The 14,547-nt window shown below is 39.0% G+C and overlaps 1 protein-coding gene across 1 annotated transcript; it reads right to left on the bottom strand.

Moving 5' to 3' along the window:
• Positions 1-6,710: 6,710 nt before the first annotated feature.
• On the bottom strand, positions 6,711-6,842 carry LOC118974287 (thymosin beta-10-like). Its single transcript, XM_037027676.1, has one exon. The coding sequence runs from the start codon at positions 6,840-6,842 to the stop codon at positions 6,711-6,713; it is 132 nt and encodes a 43-aa protein (XP_036883571.1).
• Positions 6,843-14,547: the final 7,705 nt, after the last annotated feature.

The following is a 14,547-nucleotide window of genomic DNA, read 5'->3' as shown; positions in this document are numbered from 1 at the left end:
TTCTAGAAATATTTGATCCCAATAAGAATGACCAATATTTATACATAGGGAATTTCAAAGAGAAGAAGTGAAACTCCCTAGACCTAGAAAAATTTCATAATCTTGAGGCTCTACATGGAAATATTCAGGTTCATAAAAAAATAATAAAGCTGCATTTGTAGGCTGAGTAAACAAATGGAATTTTATAACCTCTTGTTTCTAAAATGTAGGCCTTCTACTGGTCCCCACAGAGTACCCTCCTAGCAACCCTAATTTACGCAAAACTCATTTACTCGTAATGACTGTGTAGCCTGGTGCTCAAGAAGGTGCTTGAATATGAAACAAGAAGTAATTCTGATCCTCACCAGTGCTCCCCTCTGGATGGAAAAAATCATTTTTGGGCCACCCCATGCTGAGCAGAATCCATGAGCAAAAACTAGGTTTAGAGAAGCCAATATGTGGCAACATCTTTTGTTCATCAGTTATTTGCTCTCAGAGGTTTGACAATGTCTTCAGAAAAATTGTGTTCTTGGCACATCTAAGAGGCAAAAAGGGGCATGGGAGACTGTATCGAGGTAGCAATTTTCTAGGTAATCATCCTAATGTCTTCATCCCGAGTGCATTTGTACAAGCAAGTTAATTAGGGAAGTTAATTTTCACAAATGGCACAAAAATGCCCATTTGCTGGCGATACTGCCTTGTGCCAATGCCTGGCTCGAGATAATCAGAAAGGATACGTTGATGCTCCGCATCCATCACTGAAACCCAACTTGGACCACAAAGAACCACATCTGCCAGCTTGGCAGATGTGACCGACATTTGGAGCTTTCTGAAGGTTGTGGGAGAGACATTTTCTTTCTGCCACCAGCAGCTGCACATTGTGGTGGGCTTATTTCATATATTCGTCTGACCAACAGCCTCTGAGACTTGATCTGAGAAGAACCAGAAAAACGGATCCATCTGAGTGGGACCTCAGACAGAGAAAGTCTGCATGCTGCTGGGCCTGGTCTGACTATCTAGATTCCTTCCTGAATGATGATTTCCTCTCATGAGTATTCTGAGGCTGGGGTGATAGGAGCTACACATGACAGCAAATGGAATCTTTGAGAGCTCTATCTTTTTAATTCCTGCAATATGGTGACTCTGGAATGGGACCAGATGGTGACAAAGCTATCTTTTCTCTCCAGGAGAAAACATATTTTGTGTGTGTGTGTGTGTGTGTGTGTGGAGGTAGAGGAGAAAAAAAGAAAGGAAAAGGATCCTTCTGCACTCTTAGTGAGCTGTGGGTGCAACTTGGCTTTCAGGAGAGAGAACAAAGGCTGGCGAGGAGGTCTGCATTCCCAGGGACAGCAAGAAGCCAGTCTACTACAGGGATGATAAGCTCACAGCAACCTGAGACATTCATTTGAGGTATTCTCTTTGGGTGTTCTGGTCCATTCCACTCTGAAAAAAAGTATACTATACTCAGAAAAGAGCAGCCTGAATTCCTGTCTTGATCCCTACTGAGTTCTATTACTTTATATAAACTTTCATCTTGCTGGGCTACTTTCTTAATTTTGGAAATTAAGCATTAACACCTACCTCAGAGAACCATGGAGAAAGTGACATCAAATAGTTTATCCTCAGTCCCCCCCCCCCGCCCCCCCCCGCACACAGTAGTCATCAATAAACACCACTTCCCTTTTGTGGCATTTCACCCTTCCCAAAAGAGCATTGTTACTCTAATGAATTAGCCAAATAAAGAATCTCCAGATTTTCCCCCAATTTTGACAGGCTTTCCTGTTATAAAGTGACATTTCCCTTTTGCCATATCTAAAACTTTCATTGTCTTGACTTGGAGAAAAAAGAATGAGTTTCTTAATCACTAGCATTAACTAGTGAAGATCGGGAAGGACAGATTTTTCTAGGACTGCTAAAGGGCTTTATGAAAGGAGAATAATTCATTTCCCTTTCATGCAGGAAAACACAACACTGCAGACACTGGAACAAACGACGGATTGACAGCTGTCTGAAAACATGGCGGAGGCCAGGTGGGAAACCTGGCCGAGTTTGTGAGAAGCCAGACACATCTTGTCAAGTTCTGCTTTCCCAAACACCCTGTACTCCAAGACATGCTTGAAATAGCACAACTCTAGCGCCCACAGTTCGATCTTTCATCATTTGGTGACTTACTAACTTTAAAAAGATAAACAGAAAAAAATGTATTCAGAATAAATACCCTGAGAAACACATTCTTCTATTATGTGACAGGATAAACTTTGAAAGCAAGACAAAGAGGGAAAGCAGAAGTTTGCCTGCTTACCACTGACATTTCCAAAATAAGTCCAAGCAAATTTGGGAACAGGCGATTTCTCTGCCTTACCTCAACATTCAGAACTGTATTTCCCTAAACACTTTCTGCCTTGAGAAATGAAGGTGTGGAAAATGATTCCATACTTGTAGGTGGTTTAACACAGAGGTTTTTTTTTTAAGCCTGCAGAAGTTCTCGATACAAAGGTCATGAGTTGTCACACCTGGAGTGTTTTCTTCTGAGTTAAACATCACTCTTTCAATGGATCTGATTTTAAAATGCTAATATTCCTGAAGACATGCAATGAATACCTTAGGAGAGTTTTATTCTGTCTTTTCTGTTCTAAGAACTTTGCATATCTTTTTTAATTTCACCTTTACAACAACCTTGTGGAGGATAATGTTTTCTCCATTCTGTACAGAAGGGTATTTAGGTTAAGAAAGATTTGCTAACTTCCCCAGGATGGCCCAGCCCATTAGTGTTGGAGGCAACAGTCAAATCTGAGTCTGTTAAGAAATTATACTTTTTTCTCAATATTCAGCTCCCATTGGGGATCCTAAGCGCTTAATAACTCAGGAAAGGTAAGGAAGAAAATCCCGCAGGAAGGTAACAAAGTCAAGTTTGCCTACAGTCATTTTTCAGAAGGGCTGCCCAGCTCCTTGATGTGATTATTCCTAAGAAGGGAACAACTTCAGTGAAGAATTTCAGAGGAACTTTGTGGTATAACATGACAGTTCATGCTCAAGTCTCAGAGCACAAGAAAGTTAGCTGAAGAAATGCATTCACTTTATTCTTTGTAAATGTTCCAAATGATGGCAAAATGGGATACTTCAAAATTTGCCTTTCACATCTCTAGGAGCAAGAATTGTTGCAACTGTATATGTTTACACATTTAACCAACATTTATTGTGTACACGCTCTTTTTCAAACACTGCTAGAAGCCATGAGCAATTCAAAGATGAAGAAGATATTAAACCATTCCTTAAGAATAGAAGAAATAATGAACTCATTGGAAAATCTTGCAGAAGACACACATGCATAATTACAATTTGAGGTATAAAATGAATAACCACCATAAGAAAATAGTGTATCAAATGTTATATATTTCAGTCCTGGCTGGTGTGGCTCAGTGGATTGAGCACTGGTCTGTCAACCAAAGGACTGCTGGTTCAATTCCCAATCAGGGCACCTGCCTGGGTTGTGGGCCAGGTCCCTGGTAGGGGCCACATGAGTGGCAACCACATATTGATGTTTCTCTTTCTCTCCTTCTCCCTCCCTTCTCTTCTGTCTAAAAATAAATAAATAAAATCTAAAAAATATGTTATGTAGTTCAGAGAATGAAAAGATTATATCACATTTAATATATATATATCACATATCATATCATACATACTATATTATATGTAGTTCACAGAATGAAAATATTCATATTATATAATCATATTTGCAATCATTAGAGATGGTTTCATGGAGGAGATGGCATTTAACCATGGGTTTGAAATGTAGGTAAAATGTTATGAGGTACAATGAAGCACTCTAAGGGAAAATTTTATAAGTAATGCCACAGAGGCAAAAAAAATTATATTATCAAGTAACTAATTATTCTCTTCTCTGTCTGAATTGTTTCTAAGGTCTAGAGTCAATGACCACCTGTCCTAACTCAAGAATGCCCTCTTAAGTGTTCTCTCTTTCTCTTGAAAAAACATTAAAAATATGGGTACATTTTAGACATAAGTGGTTAAAGATGTCAGGTGTCAAGACACACATACACAAACACAAGCAAGAGGCAAACACATAAGGACTGTATTCAGTGAATGCAGGACGTGTTACATCACAATCAGAATATGTAAAAATAAGAAGTGTATGAATAAAAAATAAACTTGAAATCAATTAAACTGAAATAAAATACCAATGAGATATAAGTCACCTCACCCTACAGAAACCCAGAAAAGCTCAGAATAGTAGACAACAGATTAAAAAATTGGAATAAGATGTGGAGTATAAATCAGGGAGACTGGTTGAAATTCTATTTCTGTGCTAGGTCCACATCCCAATCCTGCCCAGCCAATCAACTTCTTCAACCATGGAAGCAGTTAGAAAAATCTTCTTGGGGGTTAATCTATAGACCAAGAATAAGAACTTCCAGATATTAATATTGTGTAGAGGTTACCTGACAGTAGAGCCTACTACAAATGAGCATAAAATTTTTTGGCAATCTTAGGAAAATCCATTATTTTAAAGTAAACTTTTTAGTGCTAAATAATAAATAGAAATTGACAGAAAAGTATCATTTAAAATAAAAGATATGAAACAAGAAACTCCATACCAGGGTAGGCAAAAGTAGGTTTACAGTTGTTCATATAGAAAAGGACATGCAGGCTATGATTATTATTATGGTGGCTTTATTACCTCAAAATACGTCACGATGGCACAAAATATGTCAAGACTACATTCTCATAGGTGCTCAAAATGCCAACCTTCATTATTTACACATTCTTGTAGTCTACTCCCTACACTGAAGAACACTTTGGCACAGTTCTTTAACCTACTTTTGTACACCCCATATAAGGAAAGATAAAACAAGAAACACTCAAAATAAAATATAATTAATATTCCCAGAGACATAAAGAAACACTACCTCCATGAAAGCAGAATAGATAGTATAATGGAAGTAGAAAAAGAGGAGAAGGAAGAAGAGAAAGAAGAGCCCTAGAATAAGAAAGGCTCTTAAATATTAATAATATAATAATTAATTTAAAATAAAAAGTTAAATAGAAGAATTGAAAGTTCAACAGTCTATAAGAAAATAGAACAATAACACAAAAAATGTACAGGAAGAAGTGCTACCTATGCACTGAGAACCACAGTTTCTGGTTTGGAAAAAATGAATGAGGTTGTCTTAATTTCTAAAATTTAGGACACATTTCAAATGTTACTTTGTTTTGTTCGAGCTCATTCTTGTGTTCTTCAGCTAAAAATCACCTATTAGCATTAGGGAAGACAAAATTTGAATGAATGCTACGTAAATACATACAATTGAACACTATGTAAAATTATAAACTTATCCGGTTAATAAAATGAACAGTTATAACAACATTAGACTCTGAACACTGAGATTTTTGTATTTTTTTCTTTTTAGATTGTTAAGGAAGATAAGGAGCAAAAATGGTTCCCTGGTAAGGGCATGCTCAAAGACTTAGGTCCAAGGACAGTTATCTCAACATGGTTCACAACAGTTACAGAGCAAAACTACCAAGGAGGCTGTCACCGGACTATGGGCTGAATAATGTGATGTATTTTTGTAACAAAATACACCCACCTGATACCCTGAAACATTACTGGCAGTAGAACAAAAAGATGTTTAAAGAATTTTAAAGGAAAATAAGTGATCCTTTATTTATTTCACTTGTTTTGTTTATACATTGTTACATTTTGCTTTAGTTATAATCCTGCTCTTCCCTTTACTATGTGTTTGAAAGTTATTTAAATTGTTTAGGTTTCAGTTCATTCTGTAAAATAGGAACACTAATAATATCTATACCACATGGCTATTATACCAAGTAAATAAATTTATATATATAAATTCATTTTTATAAATTATATTTATATAAATTCATTTTTACTACTTGCTGACATGTTGTAATCAATATGTATCCATTGCTGATGTTGTTAATATTAGTACCTATAAAAGAAGAGATATTATTATTAAATATGCTATCCATAACTATCTTCAAAAATGGGCTTCTGGCAGCCTTCATTTCTTTTCTTGAGGAAATTTATAAATGACTTTTAAATTTTCTATAATAAAAAATTGTTCTGTGTGAGAAATAAATAAATTTTAATAATAATTTTTAAATAATATATTTAGTAATTCCCCAGAATAGGATGGTGCATCTCTGTCTGACAAACTTCCTTGCAAAGAAAAAAGGATGCTTCCAATTTTTTCAACTTTAAATACGTAATTCTTCTGCCATTAGTGTGTTGACAGTATGACTCCACCAGGGATCTACTGATAGATTCTTGATGGCCTAAAAACTTTCTTATAGATTATTTTAATTTGAATTTCTTGTTCTAAAAATTAATATAAGCATATCTGGATCCTGGGCATAACCACACAAACCCAAACAATGCCAAATGATTTCAGCACATCATGACTTTGTCTCAGATAGTAAGAAAACCATAGCCTTTTTTTTGTCATGAGGGGTGTTTTATTTTTATTAATCACACAGATAACTTTCTACAATATCCCAGGGAAAACTGGAAAATTTGGCCTTTCAAATGGTGGGGAGTCAACTCAGAGACCCACAGGCCAAAGGCAAGGGTGTGGAGTGTCCATGTTCACAATGTGGTTTGTCAGTCCTGTCCATCTCGCAGATAGCTTTTTCTCCACATCACAACTGGGGGCCCCAAAGAAAATGGGGGTGGGGACTCCTCCAGGTTCTTAGGAAATTTCACTCTGCCCCTCCCACTCTATGGTCTCTCTGGTCATCAGGGTATTCTCTTGTGTCTCCATCTTCTTCAGCTTGGCCTTGTCAAAGCTGGTGATTTCCCCCATGTCCAGTTTGTCTGCCATTTTCTTAAAACAATCTTTGACCTTGGCTCCCAAGGTGGGGTTCTGGCTCCCACTGGCTGCAATAAGACACCAACAACAGCCTTAATAATAAGAATGCCATTGGCTAAAGGAGGTCTCAGTGACCTGATACCCCACTGCACTGATGAAGGTTTGGCTATCCTGTGCACTGAACAGAGATGAGAGTGGTGAAAGATGAGTCACACTGAGCTCAAAAACTCAAAAAACTTGAGTCATAGCAGTCACATTATGTCTGGTGTCATTTGCCTTTGGCAAACATTATATACATCGCAACATATTTGTATTGCTAATTTAAACTTTACAGTATTTATACTATCACATATTTAATTTTAAAAATTTGTTTGGGTTCTATTGTGATTTAAGAACCTTAAGCTTTAATTAGTTTATATTTAGTTTTGTTTTTATATGCTTAAGGGACATAATAAAAATAATCATTGGGTTTTTATGAGGAATATTTTTCTACAAGGGTTTATGTATTCAAGAATGATAAATAATATACTGTGTAAACTCTGACTAGAATAGAATTTTAATTTAGTATAATTCAAATATTTTTATATCCTTAATATATTCCTAACCTCAGGCTGGCACTCAGGTAACACAGAAAGCATTTACTGTATGATCTTGGTACTGATGTGTTTATAATTTTTAAAATATTACCTAGGAAGTATTAAGTGACAGAATAAGATAGAATGTGATTATATACCTGGAGTTATTCAGACAGTAAGTGCCTAGTAATTTAGCTCAGTGGGAAAGCTCTAAAACGGAAAGAAAGAGCTGCAAGGGGGAGGTGGGACTTGAACTTCTAGTCATGAAGAAGCTGTGAGGGATTCCAGGCAGAGGAGTCATTGGAGGGAGACTAGGAGGTGGAAATGAAGATGTCACATCTTTTCTGGGTTGGGGTGGGGGAGAATGTGAACTCTGTGCAAGACTTGGGGCAGGAGACAGAGAGCTCTCGTAAGTTTTTTATCAGTAGAACAGTATAATAAAAGTAATGTTTTGAAAAAGGTTCTTCTGATAGAGACATCTTACTATATGCTAAGCACTGCGTCAAGCATAAATTACCTCAATGCAAAATGGACTCAAAATGGAGGCAAAGAGACCCCAGCTGTCACAACAATTCACATTCATGAATCTCAATCAGGTCTGATCATCTGTCCTGCTTCGGTTGCCTCAAACAAACAAACAAATGAAAAAGGAAAAATGTAATAACCAAAGTCATCGCTGCCAGCTAAATAATTATTTGGTTGTGTCATTACAACATACCTGGTGTCCTGCACGGCCTAAGGAGAGAAGAATCATAGAGAGTCAATGAATATGTAAATATGAGCCTGGGTGCAGGATAAACACCTCAGTAAGGGCAAAACAAATGCAGGCAGAACAGGATGTGTGAGCGCCTGTGTGAGTGTGTGCCTGTGTTCATATGTGCATGCATGTGAGTGAGAGTGTGTGTAAATTTGTGTGATTATGTTTCTATGAATGTGTGTGTGGGAGTATGCCTATGATGTATATGTACACATATGTGTGTAAGTGATGGAATGTATATAAATTTTTGTTTGTGTGCATGGATATGTGTGTGCATGTATGTCTATGAATGAGTGTGAGTGTGTGTCTGTGAATGTGTATGTGAGTGTGTCTATGAATGTGTGTCTGTGAGTGTGTGTGTCAGGGAGGCAGTCTGTATGACTGTTTGTCCAGCTTGTCTCCAGAGGCCCACCAGCATCCTGGCTGCCCTGCTCTTCATCTCAGCAGGCTCACCAGGCCACATGTGGTGCAAAGTTCTACCTGCAGAACTAAATGAACCTGGATTTCAATGCTAACCCTGATTTTTACAAGCTCTATGACCTTACACAGGTCACTTAACCACTCTCTACCTCAGCTTCCTCAGCTGTAAAGTGAAGATCATATTACTGCACAGAATTCCTGAAAGGAAGAAGCAAGGACTATCCTGTGTGTGCATTACACAGTCATCCTTTACTCTTCTGCTGAAGTTTTCCTTTAAGGCAGTTCTGGGGTGGGGGCGAGGGGCATGAGGCTGGCACTAGGTGGGCACAGACAGTCACTGGAGAGGACAGCTGCTGTGGATTCCTGCCCTGACCCCCTGACAGCAGCACATGGGGTTATGTGAGAGCACCAGGCATAAACACTGGGCTGCAAACCCGGTCCACCAGCTGCCCCTCATGGCTCCTTCAGTCACAACACAGAAGTGAAGGCAACGGACTGCTCATCCTCACTTAGCAAATGGCAAGGGACTGGGATGGAGGTGTGTGTGTGGCAGTACAGGCTTGGAGAGCCACATGGAGGAACCACTCTTCGCTCTTCCCCTTGCATATAGCCTTTCTGTCCCTTATCCCTTTTCTCACAGACTCCCAGCTTAAGCAAAGCACAAGCATGACAATCAGAGGTCTGGAGTGAGACAGCACAGCCTCATTGTGGGATACTTGCCCACAGAAATGAAGTAAGGGTTCTTCCAGGCTACCTACGGAAATGAATGCACGAGTGTGTGCTGAACCCACAATGAGGCTGAGTATAAAGCACCCTGATGTGAAAAATCTTTTCTTTAGATTCTCCCTCTGCCTTTCTCTCTCTTGCAACGGTGTGTTTGCAATATAGTCTTCCCTATAAGTCAGCTAGACAGTCTCTTAGCTACCTGCCTACTGAGCAACCCAGCACCAAGGAATAAAGAGTCATACATAGTTACTATGTTATTCACTCAGGTTTTATTGAATTTAGGTTCACTCAAACTAGAATATTAATATATATTAATGTCCTACTCACACCCAACAATCAAAAGGAAATAATGAACCCAAGTCCCAGAGTCTCAGTCATCAGGTCCAGGAGAGAGCACAGTGGGCAAGGGAGCCTTCAGCATCTTATAAGGAAGAATCTCTGGAGCCAGGTGGGCATCAGGGCAGGAGTCCTCAGTCCAGCAGGACAGAGCCTCTGGAAGCTGATGCAAGGGAGATCAGCATGGCATGGAGCAGCACTCTGGTGTGTGGAGCTCAGCTGTCTCAGCAGTGGTCTGGAGAGTGCCTCACTTATATCTTTGAGAGTGGTGTACTCCACCCTTCTTGGCACTCTTGATGGTGAGTGTGGAATTTGCCCAGGGGACTATCTATGGATGGTCCTGCTCTGCAGACAGGGTTGTTATGGTCATGTGTACAGATATCTTAGCTGTGTCTCCTTGCCCAGGGTATCTAGCATGTCTTAGGTAGTTTCCTTCTTGAACCAAAATGTCATGGCTGATGGGCAGCCATCTTGGTTGACATTGGTAACTCCATTTTGTTTTATATACTTCAATATCTTGACCAAACCGATGGCATTGTATTGGCCCTGCTTTCCACACTCTCTCACAAGCAACAATTTAGAGCAGCAACAATTTCCTTATGCCTGGCTCACAGCCAGTCATCCTCCTGCCTTTATGCCCATCTACAAAAGGTCACTGACTTTATATTTGGCAGTCCTTCCTTTCTCCCTTGAATTAGCCTGATAACAGACTTATTTTCTAATACCAAACACAGAGATTAGAGCAGGTTCTTTTAGACATAGATGAACTTTTACACATATACACTTGCACTTACAGATATAATTAAACATAAGATAGCTCGGATGTACACTTTAGCTCTTCTGAAAACCTGCTGGAGAAGAACAGGTAAAGCTTTCAACCATGGAAATGAGTTGAAAGTTTCTCACCATTCCAGTGGGCCACTTTCTCTTCGATTTTTACCACCCCTTCAGATTCACAATCCTTACCAAGCACAGGTTGAAGAGTCTAAGTATTCTGAATGGAACCAGGTGTTTAGAGTTTAGAGATGGTCAGAGTAGAGACTTCCCAGCAAAAGTAACACTGATTTTTTTAAATGTACACAACTGAGATTAAAGCACACCCTTAGATTTTGGACATAACTTTGGGTTCTGCATTCTAACTATTAAATTATAAGAAAATTGTGTCAACCAGCTTTGCAACAGGAACAAAACTCCAGGCCCCCAAAGGAGATTGTTACATATCATATATATAGTATTTAATTCAACCAACATTAATTGGACATTTTCTGAGAAGCAGTGATTTATGTGTTAACAGTAACTTAGTTCAGCCGTTAGTGCAAGGTAATCATAACGTCTTCCGGCTGAGTTTAACCAGTTGTCCTAAACCCTTTTATCTCACTATCCTTATCAAACACTGTATTCATTAAACTAGCTCTTCACAACATGATACATATCCTTCCATTCTTTCTACTTACAATAAGAATGAACACATGGTTTGCCCCATATTCCTTTAACATATCATCCTATTTTCATAAGGGTCTTCTAAAAGAATTGGTATAGACTTCTCCAACATAACCCAAATTTTTCAGTCTCTAACACATATTGGACCATAAGACGCACCTAGGTTTTAGAGGAGGAAAATAGGGAAAAAATTTTTGAAGCAAAAAATGTGGTAAAATATTTAATAACAAATAACATAGGCTGCCTCCTGACAGCAAGCCAGGCCAGCTACATTCGAACTATAAGAGGCACCCCCCTTTCCTCCCAAATTTGGGGGAGTGTGTCTTATAGTCTGAATATACAGTAGGTCTGAGAGACCCCATGTACTTCCTCAGTACCCACACAATCCATATTGTTTCTGGCCCCACACTGTCTGGGCCAGAAATAGGAGACATGCTTCCTCACCTCCTTTTGTGTAGGACTGAATTGGCTGGGGAGGGAGTAAGTGGCATAGCTAAGAAGAGAGTGAATGCCAACTCTACTGTCTTCCTTCAGAGAGCAGCAGCTGCCCACACATCCTCCACCTTTGCTAGAGTTAGCGGAAGATAAGTGGTGAGAGCTCCTACTTATGCAGAAGTGTTGGGAGAGCCATGGCTCCACAGGATGTGTCCCCACCCCTCCCACACTTGGTTGTGCAGGCGATTCAGCACTGATTTAAACCCCTTAGTTTAGCTGTCTGTTGCCTACATTTTTTTAGGAAGGTGGCTCTGAAGTACAGGGGAGGGATAGGCATGCAAGAAGGTATCAAAGCTGTTCAAAAGTGTGACTTTGAATATATTAAGCCAGTTTTTTTCCACAGAAAATAATCTGAGAAGAATAATAACAAGGGCAAGGAACAGGACAAAGGGATGCAGAGGAGAGGGTGTTATGAAACAAACCACACTGGCCATGCACTTTGAAGATCTGTACTATAATTTAGCTATAGACTTAATGATTATAATGACTTGTTGTGATCTCAAAACAACAGTTAAGAAAGAAATCCATCATTAAGACTATTATGGTGTTTTGCTTCATTTAGCAAATGTTGGTGGGTCCAGGAGCTTGAGTTGGATTTTTTTTTAGGTTGTTTTGCTGTAAAAACACCCACATTTAAATAATAAAAATGAGCTCCTGAAGCCCAGGAGCAATTGACTCTGAAATCCATTGCAGGCAGAAATGGAAAGATATCCTTTGAAAACTTAACCCAAAAGTTTGCTGAAATACCTTTTCTGTGTATTTGGAGCAGAAAGCAAACAAGCACAGAAAATTGAAAGTTGATTATCTTTCATCTTGGCTTGAGGCCTTGGTCCAGGGGGAAAGACTCCTTGTTCCCAGCCCCGTGATGCTCTGCGGAAAAGTCCGATCATGCTTCTAGAATGAAAAGGCAAAGACCATTCTGACTGTTGTACACACAGAGGGTCTGGTGTTTACATTGTTCTTGACGTGCAAAGGGCCCAGAACTGTCAAAATAGCAAAACAGTACACCTGGCTATTAGGAGCTCTCTATTAACTGCCACTTAAGTGTATCTATATTACAATGACCATCAAAATTTAAGTAAATGTTCTGAGGCACATAATATATTCTGAAATGCTCCTGGAATCATCAACCAAAGCTCCTGTATACTCTCTCTCTTCTTTGAACCTTTTGCCTATTGCTTTTTTGTTGAATCTTGCCTAAAATACCAGCTTTCCTGCAGTCACCTAAAGTGGTTTAACTCAGAAAATTCTAGAAAACTTTAGGACCCCATACTACTAAGTACACAGCTTGTAGGCAGACTATCGGTCATTCATGCTTCTGCCACTTTCAGAACTTTGTCCCTTTCACCCATGTCCACCTCCTACTCCTCTCTAGCTTTGATGAACATGCCATCAAATTATATGAATCCCTACTGCTACTTTTTATCTCTAGGTCCCCAGACCAATAGATAAGACCTCATTTCTTGATGATTTTAGCTCCTGGCTTACTGATACTCTTCCCCTGTAACACTTTCTTATGATTTCAATGTGTCTGGAGATGATCTCTTTAATACCCTGGCCTCTCGGTTCCATGATTTATTCTCCTCCAATGTCTCAGCCACCCAAATCCCACGGTCTTTCACTTGACTTTGTCTTTACCAATAACTGTACCTACTTCTTAATATTAATTTTAAGCATGTTATTGTCCTACCAGCAACTATTGTCTTTCCTCTAAGAGCCGCAACTTCAATAATTCTTCCTCCCAAACCTGTCAAACCTACTGATTCCACAAGCTATTCTAAGTGCCTCACCCTCCATATCATTTTTCCTTTACATTAGAATAAATTTTGTGATGAATAATTGTAATCATTTTCTTTTCTTCAGTCTGGACACACTTAACTTTCTCTTGTCTTTTTTTCCCCTTCAAAACAATCACCCAGAAAAATTCCCATCTAAGCATTTAAATGTGTTTAGAGAAAAACAGTTTTGCTGAATAAATCCGTGGCCTCAAATAAGCCCTTTGCTTTGCCAGACAATCCTTTTATTCTCTCACTTTTCTAGTGACCAATTCATACTTATTCCTGTCTTCTCAAACTTCCATTATCTCCTCCCTACTTATCACCTTGGGCTGATGACCTTGCTTCCCATTTAACCAAGACAGTAAAAGTAATCAGAACCACCTATCTACATCTGTCACTGGATAATTGTCCTAACATTCTGCTTTTATGGGTGAATCGTCTGTGTGCTTGCTAAGCTTTTCCTCATGCACTACGCCCCATCCCCTCTCACTACTCAACAATGTGTCTGCAGTAATTCTCTGATCTCCCTCTTATGTTATTATATTTTCTCTCATTACTGAATGATTCCTGTAATTGCACAACCATCCTATAATTGCCGATTATATTTAGTTCAGGCCAAAAACTTGGAGTCATCTGTGGCTCTATTCATTTTTTATTTCCCACCTATGATTCATTGACAAATAGAGTAAGCTCTATTTTTAACATATATTCAGAATCCAATAGTTTTCCCCCACCTCCGCAGTTACCACCCTGGTCTAAGTTATGCCACCTCTTGTGGGATTATTGTAATAGCTTATTAACTAAGTGTCCTGCTCCTGCCCTCCAGTTTATTCTCAACATAACATTAAGAATGAGTCTTTTTAAATGTGAATTAGTCAAACCATCCCAAGTTGAAATGTCCAATGTCTTTCCACTTTCCCAAGAGTAATATACAAAGTTACTCAATGGATTCAGGTCTGTTTCTTCACCACCATTTGATCTTATCTAATCCTCTCCACCTTGCTTACTGCTCTCTGGCTACTATACCTTCTTAGATTTTCTCTGGATTCAACAAGCACATTTCCAGAAAAATTATCTAGAGCCAATAACTAAATTAGAATGAAAGAAGAAGGAAGAGGAGGAGGAAAAGGAGGAGGAAGAGAAGGTGGGGGAGGAGGGGAGAAGGTGGGTGGAGGAGGTGGAGGAGAGGT

The sequence above is a fragment of the Sturnira hondurensis genome, unplaced genomic scaffold (assembly GCF_014824575.4).
Source record: "Sturnira hondurensis isolate 20B ecotype Veracruz unplaced genomic scaffold, ASM1482457v3 Scaffold0019216, whole genome shotgun sequence".
NCBI lineage: Eukaryota > Metazoa > Chordata > Mammalia > Chiroptera > Phyllostomidae > Sturnira > Sturnira hondurensis.
This window is presented reverse-complemented; position numbering and strand designations above follow the sequence as displayed.

Excerpts from the sequence above, each read along its gene's own strand:
- LOC118974287 (XM_037027676.1), bottom strand. The coding sequence starts at position 6,842 with ATGGCAGACAAACTGGACATGGGGGAAATCACCAGCTTTGACAAGGCC.